This window comes from Gavialis gangeticus, unplaced genomic scaffold (genome assembly GCF_001723915.1).
Source record: "Gavialis gangeticus isolate Ggan-Ray unplaced genomic scaffold, GavGan_comp1, whole genome shotgun sequence".
In the NCBI taxonomy this organism is placed as follows: Eukaryota; Metazoa; Chordata; order Crocodylia; family Gavialidae; genus Gavialis; species Gavialis gangeticus.
The window spans coordinates 9570033-9590907 of NW_017729009.1; the positions used below are offsets into that span (position 1 = coordinate 9570033).

Sequence of the window (20875 nt, forward strand, 5' to 3'; positions counted from 1 at the left end):
AGGAAGATGCAGCTCTGTGAAAAGGATTAGTTAGCTGTTGCCTGGATCAGTGGGCCCGTGGACCTCGAGGAGCCCAAGAATTGCATTCCAGGGTCCTTCCCGGCACCCCTCAGACAGCGTTGCTCGGGGACGCCTGACCTTGCTGAACTTCGTGGAAAGAGTAGCTTGCTGTGTATCAGGCATCAGAGGGACTGCCGATAAGTTGCTGCCGCAAATTGCTTTTGTCTGTCATCGTTTGTCTTGTTACTATGCGTAGCTGTGGTTTTTTTTAAGTCAATAAATCTTTCTTACCTTTCTACCCCCGACCACACTCTCAATCTAAACCCACCGCAGGTGGCTGGGACAGGTGGAAAATATCCTCTTTATTCAGTTCCTCACAGCACAGTATTAGTGGAAAGGGAGAAGTGAGCCCCTGCCTGGGCTCTGCTGGGGTAGTGCTCAGCGTCCGGGTAGCACACGGAAGCGCGTTGCAAAGCCTTGCTCTGCCTAGCGGGGCTCAGAAATGCTCTTGGCAGTGGGGCCTGGGACCAGCTGTAGCCTCGCCGCTGCTTAGCTCCCAGCTCAGGGCAGCGTTTGGGCTGGGGTCAGAGACCGTGACTTTCCCAGGCCTGTTCAGATGCCTCCTGGTTTTCCCTTGCAAGCTCTGGGTGCTGCTGCTGGGGAAGTCCAGGGAGGGGAGGGAGGTTCATGCACCTCCAGCCTGGATGATGTCCAGGGCCCAGGTAGCACCATGACTCGTTTAACCCTTTCACTGACAAGGGACGCAGTGGCCACATTGCACGGACCCACGCGCACCGGGGACTGTGTCCTGATGTCCCAGTGACCGTCCCAGAGACTGGGAGCCCCAGGCCAGACCTTGGGGACACTCCAGGCCTGTCTGGCTCACTGGCCTCATGCCTGCTGCCCACTCTGTTTGCTTCCTTGCTTTTTCCCCAGTGACTTCCCTGGTGACTTCCCCTGGGCATGGGACCACCTGGAAGGGGCCTGTCTTGTGGACGAACTCAAGAGTGTCGGAGACGGAGGCGATCTCCTGTGCCTTTGCACATTTGCACTAGTGACTCTTCCCCAGAGGGGCGCGGGTCAGGGATCGTGGGCAGGGTCTGGGGGCCAGGCATCTCCAGGCAAGGAGAGCCGTGATGCACAAAGCCGTGCCTCAAGCCTTGCACACGCTCTGGCAGCAGCACACAGGGCACTGGCAAGGGCATGAATGCAAAGGACAGCCCCAAGCCTGGTGGGCAGGCTTCAGGGCCCACTGGCTCCCCTGCTCCCTCCCCTGCCCCCCAGACGTAACCGTGGGCACAAGCTGGCGGGTCGCTGCCTTTGCAGCTGGCTGCGGGACCTGGTCGCAGGACCCAGGCCAGTGGGCTGGGGCGTCCCATCCGAGGCAGGGGCTCACGCAGGGCAGGAGCATCTCACGGAGGGCGGAGGAGGTCGGGCCCACGGGGGCCTTACTTGGGCAGGGGGGCGATGATGACGTTGCGGAAACCCTTCACCCCCTTCAGCTTGTCGCTCTCGAAATCCACCACCAGTTTGCGCAGGCCAGCCTGCCGGGGCATCAGGTCCACCCGCACCTTCGCCTCCTGCCCAGGCTCCATGGGGCAGTCGCTGCAGGGAGAAAAGGGGAGGCAGGATCAGCCCAGGGCCCCGCTCCCAGTGCGTGGCTCTGGCACCTTCCCCAGCTCCTGGCATGGAGGCAGGGGCCGTGCACACTGCTCGGGTGCACCCAGCCTGTGTCCTTGCCCAAGGCTGGGGGCAGCCAGGAGCTTCCTTCCTCCCTTCCTCCCCCCAGTGTCACCATGGCGTCCTCAGACTTGGGACCCCCAAGGCAGCAGCGAGGGCACCTACAGCTCCTGGATCTTCTGGCCCTGAGTGAGGCCGCTGCCCTCCACGATGAACGAGCAGCCGTTGAGCGGTGTCGCCAGTGGGTTGGTCAGCGCGATCTCGGCCACCAGCTTCCGCTTCTGCTTGGGCTCCCCCAGTATCTGGACACGCAGAGGGCAGGGTCTTGGTCAGGCGCAGCAAGCAGGGTCTTGCAGACAGCCCCCCCCACCCCCTACATCTGCCTTGGCTGCACCCAGCCCCTCTCCTCCCTGCCCCTCCTCTGCAGGGTGAAGTCCTTGCCTTGCATAGGCCCGGGGGAGGGGGGCTGGATTCGGGCCCTGGGAGGTGTTGGGCTCTGCTGGCTTTGCCCTCAGCCCGGGGCTGTGCCTGGCCACGTTGCCAGCGCCTTACCCTGATCTTGATGTCCGGGTTCTTGACGTAGACGTCTCGCATGGCCACGGTGTGCTCCTGGGTCTGGTACTCGACCAGCAGCGCCACCACTTTGACCATGTTGTCCTGGGTCAGGCAGTGGCCGTACTTCTCATACAGGACGCGCAGCGGCACCACTTTGTCTGCAAAGGCAAACGAGGCGAGGGGCCGGGATGAGCTCCTCTCCCTCTGCCCGCGCGGTGCTGCATGGGGACTGACTGCGGCCCTGATCCTGCTGTGCCCAGGGGCAACGGCGGTGATTGCAACCGTGGGCCATCCTGGGCCCATGTTGACACGCAGGCCCCACACGTGTCTACACTTCTCTGATAAACGGGGCCCTGTGTAGCTGTTACCCGCCTCGGCTACCGGCGTTTTCCAGCCCTGTGACCCAGGTGCTGCAGACTGGGAGCTCGTCTGGCTGCACTGGCGCTACCCCGGTTCGGCCCTGGCCAGGCCTCAGCAAGAGAAGAGTGATGCACCGGGGCAGGGCATAGATGTCCCCCCAAGGAGCAGATTCCCAGGGAAGGACTGTCAGATACCCCCGGTCAGGCAGGGCTGGGGTGGTTTACATGGGGGTGGTGGGTCCTGCTGTAGGAAACCGCTTGCCTTAAGGTCCCTCTCCTGCAAGACCTCAGAGCCCTTTGCAGACAGAAGCTGCCTTGTTGCCCCTTTAATCTGGTGTAATCATCTGTACCCTGGAAAGCGCCAGCGAGCAAAGTGGGCAGGTTTAGTTAGGCTGCTGTTCAGTAGAGCCCAAGGAGCAGTGTGACAGGCTCTTTAAAGACCGCAGTGTGGCAGGACCTCGGCTGTACATCTTTTCCCAATTGCATCTCAAGACAGGGGCCTTTTAGAGGAACAAGCTTAATGCAGCTAGGTGAGCGCAGGGTGATTCTTTTAAAAGGCTTCTGCTGTCTCGAAAATGCTGCAGCAACAAAGCTCGATGAGGATGAGAACGCCCTGCATCAAAGGGAAATTGGATTTCTTCCCAGGCGCGGAGCAGCCCCCCACATCAAACAGCAACTAAACGAGCGTGTGCCGGAGAGACGGAGCTGAGAAAGCTTCGCTTCCCCGCTCTCATTAATTCCAGAAAGTCGTTTGATTAATCAAGGATCCATCTCAGCTTGTTCTGCAGCCTCTCGCACCTGATCAAAGGGGCGTGCAGGGGCGGGAGGGCTGTCGAACAAGAGCGGGGGGGGGCAGCATCTGGAAGCAAGGCCCCGTCTGTGCTAGGAAAGGTCCTTTTGTACTGTCAATGCTTCCTGAGTCTCTAAAGCCAAGTGTCCCCGGGGCCTGGGAAACCGCCCCCAGCTGAGCCTGGCCCTGTGATCATTTCATGCACCGCTGCTATCCTGAAACCTAGAAATGAAACTCCGTCTCTCTGCCGACGGCTCCGCTCCTCTGTCGCCAGCAATATTAAATGTGCATGAGAAACCGCTGTTCCCGGCCGCAGACACCGAGTGCGAAGGCGCTCGAACTGTGACCTGTGTAATGAGAGCCGGATCAACCGTGGCGGGGAGAGATGCTGGGGAAGTGAGTGACGCAGGCTGGGAGGAGGCACGCAGAGACGGCCACCTGGGAGTGGGGCGAAGGCAGGGATGCAGAAGCTTTGGGGAGCAACAGCCCTCTTCCTGGGAAAGCTTGTGCGTCTCTGTCTCCATTAGTCTATAAGGTGCATCGCTGCCCTGCCCTCGAGCTGGCACCTGGGCGAGCTGGCACCCGCCTGCGGTGGGAACGGCTGAGCGGGCTGCTTCAGTGCACGAAGGAAAGATGTCACACGTGTGATTTTACCACACCTTGAACTCTCCTTTGCAATACGAGCTTTCATTTCTACCCAGAACTTTTACAATCTTTTCTCCTATGCCTGAAGAAAGGTGTTTGTGCCCGAAAGCTGGCAATTGAAGACAGTTTTTTCCAAAAATCTAGTTGGTCTAATAAAAAATATCACCTCTGTCACTGATTTCTTTTGCCTCTAGACCAATACGGCTGCAACCTGGATACCTGACTTTAAAGGCATTATTCTTTAGCGAGGCCAGGAAGGCCTCAAGAACAGAGTTCAAATGCCCCCAGGCCTTGGCCCATGCTCTACCCTTGGTGCAAAACCTGCGGTGAGGCAGGGGCCGGATCCCCACTCTGCCTCTATCCCTGATGGAGAAGAGGGAGCTGCAGCAACCCTGGTGGCACCGGGCATCGGCCACCGCTGTCTCCCCCGTGCCCGGCGAGGGCGGCACGCCCCGCGGCTGTGGCAGGAGCTCAGGCAAGGGGATTGCAGAGGCTGGTTTGGACAGCAATGATCCTGCCTCTGGCTGGGCTCAGTGACCTCTGAAGGCCCCTTCCAGCCCGACTCCTCCACGCGTCTCTGTTATTGCAGCTGGCCTTGGCCTCTGCAGGAGACGGGAGAACAGATTAGCTGCCTGGCTGGGTCTGCCACTCTGGTATCTGGCACATTTAAAGCCCTGAAGGGTCTGTACAAAAATGATATAAACCAGCCAATTTAAAAAGACAAAATCTCTTTCCAGTGACCTCTCGAGGAGAGGGTCGGGGAAGGAAAGCGAGCCAGGGGCCAGGGCCGCACAGTCCAGACAGGGGCTGCCGGCAGCGTTATCCCAAGCACAGGGCAGCTGTGCCCTTTGAACAGCAAAAGCACAAATTAATTAACTACAGGCATGGAGGTGGGTTTTTTCAGTACCCAGTTAACCCGCTCCTGTCCTCGCTTGCCATGCAGGAGCCACAAGTCAGGGCAGCTGGTCTCCTGTGGCCCAAAGGGGCTGCGGGGAAGGACGAACAGCCATGCCCTGGCACCAGGCGGGGGTGGGTCATGGCAGGACCTGAACCTGTAGCACAACTGTGGCAGAGACACGGCCCCTTCACTTTGCTGCAGCCCCATTGAGGAGCGTCGCCCCCAGCCCACGGGGCTCTGCTTGGTGCAGCTGTAGTCAAGGCATGAAGATGGCAAGCCCCAGATGCACTGATCCTGCCTCCCCCATGTGTGCATGGCTTGGGGAAAACCTTTTTCCTGGCCAGGCCAATAAAGAGGTTGCCCATGTCTGAGTTTCCACTGGGGAGAGAACAAAACAGGGAGATACCGGCATCTTTTGGGAGGGAGCGGGGTGAGATAGAGACCAAGACAGAGGGAGCATGAGGCCGTGGTGCTAAGCCCCGTGCCTTGGCTCCATGACGAGCGAGCTCAAACAGCTGCTTTTCCTCATCTCAGACTGTTTCCTGCCCCCCACCTGATAACGCTCTTTATCCTTTCATCAGCCCTTAAGCAAACCCCCTACAGTCAATAAACAAGTGGAAAAATACTGGTGGGGCCCTAACCAGCGGAGAGGGATGTGGCTTCTCAAACACTAACCCTTCAGAGTTGGGGCGCATGCTTGCAGCACGGGCACTCAGCACAAGAGCGGGGGCTTATACAGCAAGACCACATGTCCAGCTGGGTCAGCCTGAGCTGGCTACGCTGGGTCGCCTGGGGGGTGGCCGCGTGTCCAAGCTACACAAAAGAAAACATCCGGGCACAAGCAAGGCAGTGGCACGAGCCAACAAAGAGCCAGAAAATGGCCCCGGCTCGGTTCACAGGGGGAATCGGCACTAGCACCATCCTGGTGTTGGGCTTTCACTAGCATGGATGAGGTTTGTGTAAGTCTAGGCAAGCCAGGCAATGCCGTGCTGGCCCCAGTCGCCAGCACTCATCTCCAGGCTTGCACAAGCAAAGGTAAAACTTCACGCATGCATGCAGGATTTGCACAGGGCTGTGTGTTTGTGCACACAGGCTTCATTTGCATGGCCAAACGACCGTGCTCACAAAGGTTTCCACATGCATGCGGCAGCTGGCACAAGACCCTTTGGGCAACAGGGTGCCAGCGTGCTGAGATCTGGCTGTGAGGGTCTCGTCCTCCCTGGACGCAGCAGCTGTCGCTCGTCCCTGCTCTGCCGGGCAGGTTTGGCCTTTGGGGTGTGCTGACAGGCTTGCACTGCCAGGCCGGTTGGGGAGCGCGCGCGTGCCGGGGAGTGGGGAAAGCCATCCGGACAGCTCTGCGCGGACGTGGGGCTGAGCATAGCTCTGGCCACAGTGCCCATGCACCAAAGGTCCCAACAGGCAGGGAGTGCACGCAGGGATTTAGGAAACAGTATGGAGAGGAACGAAACCGTCTCCAGTTCCCAGATCCAGGGTGATGAGCCACCAGAGCATGCGCACCACGCCGTGCGCTGCCTTCAAACCCTGTGCATCAGCAGCACAGGCTGCGCAGTGCCACGTCACTGCCTAATGGACAAAAAAGCCTCCAGCTCCTTCCTGCTGCCTCAGACGTGGCTGTCGGAGCCGTGCAGAGGTGGGGAGTTTGGCAGCCCTTTGCAGCTACGGAGGCCCCAAACCTCAGCTCTCGCCAGCCGTTGTGCCGGCCCCGGCTGGACCCCAGACGCTCCAGGGAGCGGAGAGAGCCTTTGCCCTGCTGGGCCGCGCCAGGCGGGCGCCCGTGAAGCCGGACCCTTGCCCCCGGCGACGGTCCCTTACCTCCACGGGGCGGCAGCGTGACGTTGAGCAGATCCTTCATGCCGCACTCGGGGCCCACGTTTCCGTTGTAGCTGGCGACGCGGGCGCAGAACATGAGGCGGCACAGCCGCTCGGCATCGGTGTCGTTGTGGATGGCGGCGACGACGTCGAAGTCGCAGCCGTTGTTGGCGCCCTGGGGCACCTTGATCCTCATGGTCACGCCTGTCTCCTCCTGCGGCACCGGCCTCTTCTGGCGTTTGGCTTTGGAGAACACTTCCCGTTCCTTGTCAGAGCCTGCACGGCCCCAAAAGACCACGGTTATTACCAGAGCCATGGGGCTGGCAGGGACCTGCGGGGTCACGTCTTTGCCCTTTACCCCACGGCCAGCCTCTGCGCGAGGTCTGCGGGCGGACCAGCCCCGCGCGTCCTTCCCCAGCCTCCCTCGTTTGCCCTCCAGCACAGCTCTGCCTTTCCTATCGCCACCCATTCCCCCCTGGAGCTGCCCCCGCCCCAGCCCTCCCCGCGTCTGCAGGGCCTACCCTCGGGGTACTTGTAGTGGTGGGTGATGTCCTCCCTGCTGTCTCGGCCCACGCCCTTGGTGCTGATGCTCTTCCCCACGATGGAGGGGTGGACGGTCTTCTTCCGGGAGCCGTCGCTCTGCAGGATCCAGTAGACCAGGTCCGCGTTGACCTCCGCAAAGACGAACGGGATGTCGTACTTCAGGGCCAGGTCGCCTTCCTTGATGGCTCTGACGGGCGAGGGGCCGCAGCAGTAAACCCCTGTGGAAGAGGGCTGGGTTATCGCCGCGCGTGTGGCCTGCGCAGTCCGTGCAAGCGGGGGTGTGGCAGGCCCTTGCGTGTGCAAGAAGCAGGGGTCGGGGGGTCAGACATGGGCATCCCTTTCCTCCCGACCTTCGCTCTTCTCCTGCGGAGTGGGGTCCAGCGCCTGCCATCCGTCATAGCCAGCGGAGAGGTCGGGACGGGCCATCCACGACTCCACCCAGCAGTGGAAATTCCTGGGAGGAAAGGAAAGGGGAAAGGGAGAGTGGGTGGGCTGGGCTGGGCCATTTGCCGGGGGAGCCTCCCCGCGGCGCCCCTGCCTGCCCACCATATCATGTCCTTGGATCCTTGCTGCAGGCTGCCTCTCTCGTCCAGGTAGCGGTCGATGACCAGGTTCTGGTTGGTGTCGTGGGCAGAGTTGTAGTTGGTCACCACGCGCGTGGGAATCCCCAGGCACCTCAGGACTGGGGAGGAAGCAAGAGCGGGGAGAGGTGAGGCACGGCGTGGCACGGCACCTGCCAAGCCTGCGGGCCCGGGGGGCACGGGGTGCAACCCAGCCCTCCCCTGTGCTGCCGCACGGACAATTAAAATCACTCCTGTCTTGCACCAACGTGAGCTGGCTCAGAGTCACAACCGGCGGGGAGTCTGAGCTCCCCAGCCCAGCGAAGAAGAGGGCAACGGGGCCAGCCTGCAGCTCCTCACCTGTACAAGCCACCGCAGCGAAGACCCAGCACTGGCCGTATCTGACGGGCTGGCAGCCGAACTTGCTCCATCTCCGCAGGATGTCCACGCTGCCTATCCAGGACATGGGGCTCACCCCGTCGCTGTACTTGTTGTCCCAGCGCCCCGCCAGCACCCCCCGGTCGTCGTTGCAGTTCACCTGCAACACAGTCGGGAGGGTCCCCAGTGAGGAGCGCGGATGGGCTGGGCGTCCCGGGGCTGCGCTCGCACTGGGTGCACGTGTCCGTGGAGCACCAGCTTGCTAAGGAGGTAGTTGATGGGGCGGGAGGGTGGTTATCGTGGCTGGCCCTGTGTGCCGCATGCACCCTGGGAGTGGCAAGTGCTCCTGTGTAGCGGCGTCCAGGGTATACCTGGGCCCTGGCCGTGCAGTCAGATGAACAGAGAAAAGGCTGCACACAGATGATCTGGGAAGGACAGAAGCAATGGGCCAGGGGCTCTTGGGATGCTCCCGGGACTCACCATGGCGCTTACGACCCTGCCGATGTAGACAGGGCAGTTGCGGCGGGAGCAGTCCCGGTTCTGGTCCCGGAAGAACTTGGGGTTCGTGTCCAGCAGCAGGAGGCACGTTTCCACCATGTTGTCCTCAAACTGGCACCGACGGAGGAAGGGTGGGAGAAGAGGGGAAAGAGCTGTTAAGCCAGCGGAGCGGGTGCAGCGCAGGGAACCCACCAGGGCTGAATGAGCCGTGTCCTGGGGGCACGAGACATCGGAGCCGGACGCTGGCCCCCTGCCTCTCTTCCCTCGTACTGTCCCCGAGGAAACATCGATCCTCCCGCCAGCACGCCCATGGCAGACCCCTGCACCCACGCAGGCCCAGGCATGTGGGAGCCAGACCCTGGCGCCAGCGAGGGGCAGCTGGCGCTAGTGCTTCTTGGGCATTCGCCGCCCCTCGGCTTTCCCCCTTCGTCAAACAGGGGGACAGACCCCGACCTCCTGAGTCCAGAAGCGGGGTATAGTCCAACGCCTTGGCCAGTCCCTGCTTGCTGACCCGGGGCACAGGGAGCCAGCAGGAAGTGCCCCTGAGGCAGTGGCTTTGCAATGGTGCCATCCTGGCATTTCAGGGAGGCTTTATCTGCAGGCCTGGAGCATGCACGAGGGGGCGGGGGGAGGCAGGGAGCCTGCCCGTGTGTGCTGTGCAGATAAGGAGCTGGTGCACGCCCAGACTTCAAGCCTCAGCATGCCCTACTGAAGAGCGGGGCCGCCTGCCCTTGGCGCTGGCGGGGCTGGGTTTCCCGCTGTGCAGGGAGCTCAGAGGCATGGGGGAATCGCCCCGAGCAGGGTGCAAACCCCTTGGGAACCAAGCGGCTTGTCTCCCCCGGTGCTGGGGGAGATGCAGCTGCCTGGGACAGAGCCCCAGGTCCCCCCAGGCACCTCTGGGCAAGGAGGGCAGCCAGGAGCCTGGGATGGGGCCGAGCGGGACCATCCCGCGCTGAGCCCCGGCTTGGGGAAGGGTGGGCAGACACCGCAGCTCCCACCCGCCGCGCTGGGACCTGCCGGTTGCTCGGCCCCTCTCAGCACCGTGCCTGGAGGAAACCGCGGGCTGTGGGATGTAGGACTGGGAGCCGGACCCTGCTGGGGACGAGGGCATCGTCCACACAGGTGCGCCGCGCTCCCGCCCGCGTACGCAGGGGCTCAGGCTCAGCCCGTATCAGCCCACGCGGCCGGCTATTGAGCGAGGGCCTCGCCATGTTTCCGGACAGCGTGTTTCTGCTGCCATTAGTCCTGCCCGCCCCGAACCCCCCCAGGCCTCTGCGTAATGATTTATGGGCCCGCGTCCCCTCTGCGCTTCTCCTGGGTCCTGCAGTCAGCATTTTCCCTGTCCATAACGAGGGTGTAATTTGTCTGCCTCTGCAGCCCGGCCGAGCGAGACTTCCTCTGCAGCCTCGCTGGCCGTTATCGGAGGATGCAGGCGGTCATGCTGGACACCGAGCGGGGAGGAGGCGTGGGGTTATCTAGCACTGCTCTTTGCAGGGCCGGACTCTGGTCTCCCAAGAGCATTTAACATTGTGTGTATATCATGCGTGATCCCTGCATGCCACTGCCCAGCTGTGATGGGCCGGGAGGAGCCCTGGGAGCGGGCAAGGGCGCAGACTGGGCCCCGGGGGCCATAACTCAGCGCAGGGGCTCGGAGCCGGAGACTCACCTGCCCGAAGTTCCAGGGTGTGGGGACAATGAAGTCGTTTGAGCCCTGATAGATGAGGCCCTGCTGCGTCAGCACGTACTCGGTGCGCTGGTCTTCATCCTCCAGATAGACGGTGTCCTCTGCGGGGGGGGAGAGCACAGGGACCTTGGTGGGCTGACCGGTGAGGTTATTCAACAGCCTTCGAATGGTTTGGAGCAATACAAAAGCGCCTGCTCGCTTCTGGCATCGCCCAAAAAGCTATTGTTCCCTGCAAATGTGTTGGCGAGCCACTGCCGCAAGCTCTGGCGTGCATCGGGCTGCAGCCAGGGGAAGCTGCCCACCGCCGGTATCTCTACAGACTGGCCTGGGAAGCTGGCCGTGTTGCACGGGCGTGCCAGAGCTCAATGGGAGGTGGCAGGAGCACACGTCGTACCCATGGGGGAGACGGACAAAGACACAGCAAGCCCCCTGTCTGGTTGCAAGCCTGGCCCTGGCCAGAGAAAGTTCGGTGTTGCTTCCTCCTTCGGGGCAGTGGGGGCTGGAAGGTGGGGGCAAAGGGGCTGTGGGCCGATGCTCTTTGGACTGTGCTGCAAGCCGACGCTCACCTCGGTCTGCACTTATCTCAGGGCACCAGTGTCCTGGTGGGAGCTGGCCTCGGCAAGAAGCTGGGTGAGACCCAGATCAGGCCCATCTCCCCCCCGAGACTGCCTCGAAGCATCACCGAAAACCTCACCTGGACACCACGGGTTGAAGAGCAGGATGAACTCGCCCAGCCGGAAGCTGGTGCCTTGGTAGCCGGTGGAGGCCTCCATGGTCAGGGTGTAGAGGCCGATGCGAGCGTCGGGTGGAGAGCAGAGGGACAAGGAGAGAGCCGTGCCGTCCTGCTGCTGCACTGCCGCGCTCCACGCCGACGCCTGCAGGCAGCTGGAGACGGGGAAGTGGCTCCGGGTTCCCCCGGTCTCCGTGGGGCACGGTCCTAGCAAAGGCAATGGATCTGTTAGCGCCACGTGCCCCTGCCTCTTGCCCCCAGCCTCGGGGCACGTGGTGCTCTGGCGTCCCTGTCCTGACCCATCGTGACACCAGCCCTGGGGTGCGCCGGGGCCCTGCTAAACCCATCCCCATTTGCATGGTGTTCACTCTGGAGGGGAAGGGGCAGCTGTACTGGGGTCTCCTGGTCAGCCCGGCACTGCCGTTGACTGGCTGCTCTGCTGCCCCGGCCCCTTGGCCTCTCTGGAGTGGAGGAGAGGGTGGCCTGCATTGCTGCACCCCTCTCCTGCAGCCGGGGGGTCCTGTCCGTGCATCGTGGCGTAAGCAGCTATGGGGTCCTGGGGCCAAGGCCCTTTAGGGCGGGGAGAAATAGGGGTTAACCTTGAACATGCTGGGCTAGACCCAGAGCCCGTGGTGGGGGGCTGCAGCTGTTGCCCTGCTTCTGCACAGAGGTTGGCTCCCAGCAAGGAGCCGCTGATAAAAGACTGATGGGTTGGGAGAGCACAACGGGTCCCTAATGAGCCACTGACGTGATGCAAAACACGTGTGAGCAGTGCCCCAGGGCTGCCGCTGCTGGGGCTGGCACGTCCTCCTCCCCACGGGCACTGCTGGCGTGTCCCTGGGGAGCTGGGCAACTGAGGCTGGGGCACCTTCAGGCCCATGAATGGGGCTGGGCATCATTTTGTTGGCAGCTTGCCTTTGTTTTTCCACCCCAATTTATGGGACACTGGAGAGTCCAGCAGAGTCGGAGCATTGCCCAGTCCTTCTCCTTGGGCGCCAGTGCCTGTCTGGAGACCCAGACAGCTGAAGCCCAGCTAGGGGCCAGAGGGCAATGCAATAGCCTAATGCCAGCTGGTGCCCGCGGGGCGGGAGAGCGGGAAGCAGCCCAACGTCTGGTCAGGGCACCATGAAACAGGAGGGCCCAGTCTCCTTTGCAAGCTCAGCTGCACCAGAGCCTCATGCCAGACCTTTTGCAATCAGAAACAGGAGAGCAGGGCTGGCCGGGCCCTCGAGGCCTCTCGCTCGGAGCAGGGTCAGAGGCTGCCCCGGCATCAGAGCTTGGCCAGGCAGGCCGCCAGCAGTGGCTGTGCAGGACAGAGCCCTCCTTTCACTCCCATCCCTGCCCGCAGCAGCAAGGTGCTGGGTTGCAAACACGCCGGATCCCACGTGCGGCTCCTCCCGGGCCCGGGACAGAGCTGCCCTGTGCAGCCTTCCTCCCAGCTCTGGCTCTGCCCTGTGCCCGGCGGCCGCGATGCTGGCAGGGCCCTCGGGGCAGGGCTGGGCGAGCCTCCTCCCACACTGGGAGCTCTGTGCTACCCTGGGGCTGTGCCCAGGCTCCAGCCCTGGAGGCGATGAGAGCATCCAGGCCAAAAATACACCCAGTGACACAGCTGCTCCCCTGGCTCTGCCTGGGATGCCGGGGCGAGCCGGCCTCGCTTGTTTGGGAGCAGCGCCGAGCCCCGAGTGCAGAGGTGGAGCCGCAGCCCGGGCAATTACTCATCTCTCCAGGGACCCCCACCCGGCGGGGACAGCGTGTCCTCCCGCTCCTCCCCCCGAAGGCTCCTCGTCCAGCACAACCGCCGGGCAGGGCGGCTCTGGGACCTTTCCACAGGCCGCACCAGCTGGCATCGTGCAAACAGCTCTGCCTTAAAAATATCCCCTGCATGTTTACGCTTCAGTCAAGCCCCTTCTCCGCAGGGCAGGGCTGTTTCGGCTGGCTGGGTGAGCCAAGGTCTGTGCAAGCCCTGCCTGGGGGCGGGCAGCCTGCGTGCTCTCTGTGCCGGCTTCAGAGAGCTCCTGGCACTTCCCTCCACCCTGCGTCCTCAGCCCACGGTGCCGACCCAGGGACAGCTGCACTTCCCTGGGGCCTTATGTCCGCTGTACTGCTCTGGGCCCGTTCAGGAGAAGCAGCGCTCGGAGGTCGAAGCAGATGGAGATGGGCCAGGGGCTACGGCATCTCTGTGCCCTGCGGGGCAGGGGGGCTCGGGCAGCGAGCGTGGCGTTGCACCGCGTGCGGTTCCCGAGACCTTAGCAGACGGGGCTGCGGGGCGGGAGGGGGATGGATCGGTGGTTTCTGAGGTGAGAGCTGGGAACGGCCGGGCTGCGGGCCGTGTGGTTTGGTGCTGTGGCAGGCGGTCTGCGGGTGCCTCGTAAAACACGAGGGCTGTACAGCACCGGGATGCTTCAGGAGCTGCCGCGAGTGCCAGGGCGTGCACCCTTGCTAGGCAAGGACTAGCGCAACCCCCCCCCCAGACCGTCCCCTGGTCTCGACTTCTTCAGCCATCTCTGCCCGACAGCGAGCGAAGCAGGTGGTGTGGGCTGGCCTGGGCATGGACAGCTGGGCTATGGCTCAGCACACCCAGATGCTGAACATCTGGCACTCGGTAATGGCTTTTGGCCTCTGCGCAGCGGGAATGACGAGCAGGCGCCCTCTGCACCAGCTTTCAAAGGACCATCTTGCGAATGCGGCGGTGCTATTTGCAGAACCGGTGCGGGGGGGCGGGGGCTGCCTCCCACTGTCCTCGGGGGGACCTGAGCCAGGCACAGCCCCTCTGTGGGAAAATCACTCTCCCTTTGAAGGTGGCAGGAGCTGGGCTGGGGACAGGAAGGCTGCCGAGGGCTTTGTCATCGGCCCCGCAGCTCATGACTAAGTCCCAAGAGCTCCCTGCCGGGCCCTCTCTGGGGAGGTCAGCGCAGCATGACCGTATCTGGTCCACGCAGCTGAGATGCTTCCAGGTCGAAGGAGGATGTTGACCTGGTCGCAAGCTTCCTTGTATTGTTCCCTGCCCCTTCCTTGCTGCTCCTTGGCAGAAAGCAGGTTTCTGACGGGTCGAGATAACACGCTGGTCAAGGTCCGAGCACGTTTCTCCCCTTGATCTCGGGTCCGGAACGGCCCAGCTTACAAAGAAAGGAAGGGGCCGCGTCCAAAATATCTGGGGTCTTCAAGCAGGGGGTGAAGCCGTAATGCTTGTCTAGATGCTGTAAGTCCACATGGCCTGCTGCAGCCTCGGAAATGCCGTCGGGTGCGGCGTGGCCAGCCGGTGCTGCGGGCTCCCTGCATGCGCCGTACCCGTCTCCACGGTGTGCAGGCGTGCATGGGTGCATCTACCTACCATCCCGAGGAGCGCGACTGTAGCGTGCCATAGCTGCTTTGCAGATAGCAGAGCCGAGGCCTGAGAGGGAGGTGACGTGAGCTGCCCCAGGGCACTGCGCGAGTCTGTAGCAGAGTCAGGAATAGGGACCAGGGCTCCCAATTCCTAGCTGGGCAAAGCTAAGGCAGGTATAACTGCTTTTCAAACCCCATTACGAGACTCACCAGCCACAAGTTGCATGGATTTAACTCGGCTGGCAGGAGCAAAACCAGGAGGCCTGGACCCAGGGCCTTGTGGCCAAGTGTGCAGCCAGGACTTGGGAGCCCCAGTCGCTATTCCTGACTGTGCTACGGACTCAGGCTGCGCCCGCGGGCAGCTCGCGGTCCCTCCCTTGCAGGCCCCAGCTCTGCTGTCCGCAGAGCAGCATAACAGCCCAGGCCTCCGGCATGGCAGCGACACGAGGCTCGATTCGCTGACCTTTATTACGCGCCTGAGATACGTAAGCAAAAGGTGCTCTGGATTTATGAAGTCTGGGAACGGCTCCTTTCCGCAGAGGTCACTCCAGCTTCGCCTTATCTTTGCAGTGAGGGACTCGGCTTCCTCACCTCTACGTGATTGCTGTCGCCGTTGTGCTGGCATCCCTCGCGCCGCGCCACGGGGAAGGCTTCTGGAAGAGGCTCTTCCTGGCTGCCGGGTGAGACGTCTTCTGGCTGACGGGCTGTTGTTATTATTAGTGGCAGTGGCAGCACGCGTGTGTTTTTCCAATTATGGTAACTCGCAGCTTGGCCGCAGAGGTGACGGGTGGGAGTTTTGGGATGCCTGAAGCCCGGGCAGGTTTCACAGCTCCCGACCAAGCATTTCAAGGCAAACAGCAGGCAGATGTGGAGCCTGCCCACCCCGCCGGCCCGACTTGTCTCCGAATGGCTGGACAACGAGTGCACGTTGCTGGCAGGGGGCAGCTAGCGGGAAACTCGAGCAGATAAACACCTCGGGCTTGTTTTTCTCTCCTCCTTGACCTCCCCTTTCCTCCCTTTGCTTATTTTCCAAGGGTTGTGATGAGGGAGAGTCTCTGCCTCCATGCTTCTCCTCCCCAGGACCCCGAGAAAAGCAGCTGAGACCTTGGGATCGGCTTTAATTGGGGACGTGACAGAATCCCGACCCAGGCAGGGAGGGTCTTCCACGGCTTCGCACCAACGCAGGCCAAAGGGAAAGTAGTTTTGGCCCCAGGCTGTGGATTGACTTTGTGGCTTGTAAAAACCAGCAGGCGTGGAGGGTGAAGCAGCTGTTCGGCTTCCCGAACAGAGATGTGAGGGCTGCTGCTTTGAGGCTTATCTGTACCTCTGGTCCCTGCCCACAGCATGGGGGGAAATGGCTCGCTGCCACAGCAAGCAACTCCAGGCTTACCTGTTTGCACATTGAGGGCAAGTGTGTCCACGCCGTCCTCATACCCCCGCCCCGCGAAGTGCAGCATGATGGTGAAGGGCTGGCCCCTCCTCACCACGAGCCGCTGGCTACCCATCTCCTCCGTCCTGTGCATCACCCCGTTGCTCTCGGGCTGCAGGTCGCATGTTTCCAGCACCAGATCTGCAAAACCAAGAGCACCTTACGTTGCACTCTGGAAAATCTGGGAGCCCGGGCCCCCTCCCGAACCCGGAGACCAGACCCCAAACCCCAGGGCCCTCGGTAGCAAGAGGGAGGGGGGTTCACTCATTGGGGATCCTTCCCTGTGGCGTGACAGCCTTACCCAGGGCTGGATCGCACTGTACACACGCACTCATTCACCGCCCTCTGTGTGCACATGCCACGCACGTGCAATTCACACACCACATGCACATGCAATGCACACACCACGTGCACGCAATGCACATGCAGCACACGTGCCGTGCACGTGCCTCCCCTGCATTTGAGGGTGCCAGCGGCACTGGTGAAACCTGTCTGAGCTCCTGGGTTTTCTCTCCCTGGTGAGCGAGCATGCACAGGGGCTCTTTCCCTCGGGTGCTTTGTCTCTGCAGGGTCTCTTGTCTCGGCTGTCAGGAAAGTAGCTCACAACTGCCCGTTGTCAGCCCCCAGCTCCCATGTCTCACTGGCACTAATTACTGGTGACTTTATCTTTGTAATTTAAATGGCCTGCTTGTCCGGGAGAGAGAAGTGGCCCTGCTCCAACCCCTCTCTTGGGTCTTCATTAAGGGAACGAGCTTGACAGCACCCTCCTAATGCAAGCGCAGTTCCCCGCCTCCCCCTCCCCTGAGGGGTGGTGTCATCCAGCGCAGTTGTCACTTGGGGTCTCCTCGGGTACCGGCTTTATCCAGCGCACGTCGGGCAAAGGGCTCTTGGACCAGGCCCGTGCGGAGGCAGCGAGAGGTAAAACGCTGGACCCGAGCCTGCAGGGCAGAGCCAGGCTCAGGACTGCGCTTCCTGTGCCGGCTCCTTGCACCACAGCCCTGCTGTCGGGACGCAGCGGCGTGAGTCGGTCAGGGCTCAAGCATGGGGGAGCTATGCTGCAAGGGAGCCTGCCTGCCTTTGGGAAGGTTTTGCTCCCCAGGTCTTCCTCTCCCTTCTCCCAGTGCATTTGAAATCCCCAGTTCTTTGCTAGGACTTTCCCTGCTCCTCTACCAGGCAGGACGGCTTACGTGCAGGCCGGCCGTTCCCTGGACGTGCTGACGAAGGGACGTGGGATGCAGGCCCGGAGCCAGCCGGCTCCTGTCTGACACTGATGGAAGCAGGGCCTGCGCCGTGCGAGCACTCGGCGAGCCAGGTAATTGCAGAGCCCTGTCCCTGTTGTTCTAGCACGGTGCCCCCGGCACTACACTCTCATTCATCATTGTTCAGGGCCGATGACCCTTGAATGCACCACAGTCAGACAGATTAGTTCCTGGAATAGGGGAAAGTATTAATGTAGGGGAACACATCGCTCACTCAGCGCCAGGCTGATGGAGCATGGACAACAGGGCAGGATTTACACAGCGACAGCCACCTCGCTGGGCTCCTCGGCTCTGCCGCTCGGTTGCTTCCTCTCTCGGCTGCAGGGCACCTGGGGCAGGGTGTCCAAGGGCTGCCCAGGGCACGGGGGAGCCCCTTCAAGAGCTGCTGTAAGGACTGGTGACGCTGCACCGGGAGCCACGGGCTTCTCACCCCCTCCGTCCTGTCCCGTGGCTGCCAAAACCCGCCACCACAAAGTCGTCCCTGCTCCCTGCCCTCAAGGAAGGAAGCAAAAGAGGTCCCTGGCTTTCACCTGGTGGAGCAATGGGCTACAGAGGAGAAAACCCAGCATTTCTCAACAGCTGGGATAGCTCAAAGGATCCACAGCTCAGGGCAAAGCAAAGCAATCCCTTGGCCGGCCAAGCCACAGGACCGTGGCCAAAGCATCATGCTCTGCAAGGAGACGTCCAGTTCCCCCACAGCAGAGCTGCCGTGTGATCTCCTGCCCAGCTGCATGGCCAAGAAGTTTGAGACAAAGCAGATAAGGTGTTTGTGAGCGAGGAGATCTGCAAACTCTGTTCCCCTTGGGGTTTTCCCCCCACCCTTGGCCGCGGCCGTCTCTGAAGCAATGCAAACTGGAAACTCTGCGGGTGTTGACTCCTGCCGGCCTCTCTGGGGCCCAGGACCCCGGACCGGTCACAGCTCGATGACTGTAATGAGAACAACATGCCTCGGGCGATATGTCCACCGTTCTCTGTCGGTCCCTCTGGCACGTGCAGGGAGCGGTGCTTTGAAAGCGCTTATCGTCAGACTGCCCCGTGTTTGAAACAACCTTCACCTCGCGGGGACACTGGTTCAGCAACTGCACTTGTGTCTGCCAGGCTTTTACCCACCGATGTTATCACCAGCGCCTGCCGTCGCTGTCGTGGGAGAGATCTGGGGAAACTGTGCTGCTCCCTTTTCCCCGCTGTTTGCTGTGTGCCTTGGCGAGCTGGACGTGGTCCCACAAGGGATAAAGGTGGCCGTGGCTGAAACCGTGTTTCAGCTTAACTTTCCCCACGCGCCCGAGCTCAGACTCGCACTTCAGAGGCACAGATTGCCTGTGCCTGAAGCCAGCTCGGCCCCATGTTTGGGCGGAGAGGTGGGAGATCTCATTAGTGATGATTTCTTCTTTTCTTAAATGCAGAGGAGATGCTTGGATGCTACCACGATGGGGGACATTTAGCCCCTCGGTGCCCCATTCCCTCCTCATCCTAGGACCGCACAGAGAGACCCTTGCAGGCATCTCACGGAGCAACGCTCCCCGTTGGTAGCAGTGAGCTCAGCCGCATCCACCTGGCTGGAGCGACGCCTCCTCGCATCAGCAGATAATCTTCCTCCCTGATCTTCCAAGCCAGGCACCCGAGCATCCCCAGGCCTCCTTACCCATGTCCTCCAGCTGCCCTGTGGCACGAGGGGTGAGGGGAGCTGGAGGACTGCTCTGCTGGCAATACAACCTTCTAGCTCAGGGGTCCTCAGCCTTTGCAGACTCAAAGCCCCCTCCGAAAACACCAGTTCTGAGCTTTCCCTTGTTTTTTGATTGACAGAAAAATGCTAAAGCAATTCTTCTGTTGCAGAGGACTCAGAGAGACGCGACCGGGCAGGATGTTTGCGACGCTGTGGATCTCTGCTTGAAATCTGGGTTTCTCGTGGGAGTCACGCGTGGTGCTGTACACCTGACAGTGGTAATGTCGTGCAGCACCCCGCCGTGCCCTTCAAAGGCTCTCGCATCACCCCCGCGTGCCACGGCTCCCCTGCTCTAGCTGCTTCTGGGGGAGCATGGCAGCAAAGTGAACCCGCTTTCTTTAAGAAAGCCCTTCTCTTTTGCCTCCCTTTCCTCTTATTTCATCTCCAGAATACGTTTAATAGCCCTGCTGTTGCCGCTGAGGTTGCGGGGGGCTGAACTGACCCGATCTGTGTTTTTGCACCATTCCTCACCGGTTTGACACGGCTGCTGAGCGCGCGCGGCTGTGTGATGCCCCAAGGCACTGGAGGATTTTACTGAGCCCGATAGCATGGGTCACACCGCTGGTTTCTGCACCCTGCGGGTTATGCCCAGCTCGCTCGGACACAAGCAACCTCATTTCTCAAGACCTAGAAAAGAAAAGTCTCCCTTTCCCTGGGAAAAACATCTCGGAGAAGCCCTCTGTGTCCCAGGGGGATTTCTAGAAGCCGGGATGGTTTATTTTTTTATGGAGTCTTCAGATAACCGCCTTAAAATAGAGCAAAACTTTAAGCAAATACTTTTATGGCGGGTGCGTCTGGCATGCCATCGAAAGGCAGCTTGCACTTCGCGATGTTGTTTTACCGTGTCGCTCTTCGCAGCGCCATGTTATTATGACAATAGAAGGTTATTGCCCTTGAAGTCTAGGAAAGCATTAACTTAAATATAGCTGTCTCCCGGTCCTCGCAATCTCCGATTTTCATCTTTCTCATTTCCTAGCACTCTGCACTAGCATCAAGACTTCACAGTTCAGTTTTAATAACCTGACTGTCACATGAAGTTCCAGAAACAGCAACAAGTGCAGCGGAGGGAAAGGAGCCGGCTTGCTGCTCTGGGGCGGGTTTGCTGAACCCACTGCAATGCTCCCTTTAACTTTTCAAGTGGACTGCATTGCACACACGGACGCACGTAGGGAGGCTAGTAGCCAGGCACACCACTCTACGCGCCTGGCAAAACTTTTTTCCCTCTAGGACAGCTTTATGAAGCAGCTGGCAAGGAAAACGGCGTGAGCAGTTGGCAAGGAAAGCAGCAGCGTATCCCCCGCTTCGGTTTTACCTTCAGCCATGGTGTCCTGGGCAGGAATCCTATTAACTCTGCTTCGTCTCCTCTGGCTGTGACTGTAGCTGAGTAAAGGAGCTAATAGATCAGCTCCCTCCTCCCTAGCTAGCCCTTTATACAGGCAGGCACAGCCCACACCCCTCGGCTGGGTGGATATCAGGCAAACTTAAGGCATGGGGGGGCGGGGGGAGAACGAGGCTGCTTCCAGGAAAAAATTAAGTCCACTTTTTTTGTTGTTTTTGAACTTAGAGCAGTGTTTGTAATAGGTCCTCGCCCCACACGCAGGGGAAGAAACCATATGACTAAGGGGTGTAGGGAGGAACTGGTGCACAGACACTGCTGTACAGATAAGCAGTCTCTTGCTGGCCCCTGAACCGGGGTCCGGGAGAGGAGGGCAGGCTTTTCCCCATGACCGCTGTGCTCTAGAGGTGGCTGGGTTTTCCCCCTCAGCTGTTAGGTGTTGACAGGGGATGCCTGAAAAAGAAACCTGGTGCTGGAACCCTCCTTCCCCCTCCCATCAATAATTCCTGGGGGCTTATGCAGCGAAAAAAAAGCCCCACACACCACTGGGGCCTGACGTCCATCCCTTGCCCTTGCCCTTGCCCCATGGCTGAGGGTGAGGGTGCAGGACACGGCCTCCCCTCCCAGCCCCTGCGTCATCTCCTCTGCTTTGCA

General features: G+C 61.0%; 1 protein-coding gene across 1 annotated transcript; it reads right to left on the reverse strand.

Annotated features, from left to right (window-relative positions):
- Window positions 1–427: 427 nt before the first annotated feature.
- TGM2 (transglutaminase 2) lies at window positions 428–20337 on the reverse strand. Its single transcript, XM_019509950.1, has 13 exons — window positions 20198–20337; window positions 15865–16044; window positions 11115–11357; window positions 10403–10521; window positions 8719–8847; window positions 8221–8398; window positions 7847–7982; window positions 7651–7754; window positions 7279–7518; window positions 6761–7033; window positions 2233–2393; window positions 1846–1982; window positions 428–1605 (listed from the first exon to the last, which is right to left on the reverse strand). Exons 1-13 carry the CDS (start codon window positions 20205–20207, stop codon window positions 1449–1451), a joined length of 2067 nt encoding a protein of 688 aa, XP_019365495.1. The 5' UTR covers window positions 20208–20337; the 3' UTR covers window positions 428–1448.
- Between the last annotated feature and the right edge of the window lie 538 nt (window positions 20338–20875).

What these genes read in the sequence shown, in the direction of transcription:
- TGM2 (XM_019509950.1), bottom strand. An exon ending in CCACTACAAGTACCCCGAGG is followed by an intron (nt 7,034 to 7,278) that starts GTAGGCCCTGCA and finishes GGGGCCGTGCAG; the next exon opens with GCTCTGACAAGGAACGGGAA. An exon ending in ACCCGGACATCAAGATCAGG is followed by an intron (nt 1,983 to 2,232) that starts GTAAGGCGCTGG and finishes CTGCGTGTCCAG; the next exon opens with ATACTGGGGGAGCCCAAGCA.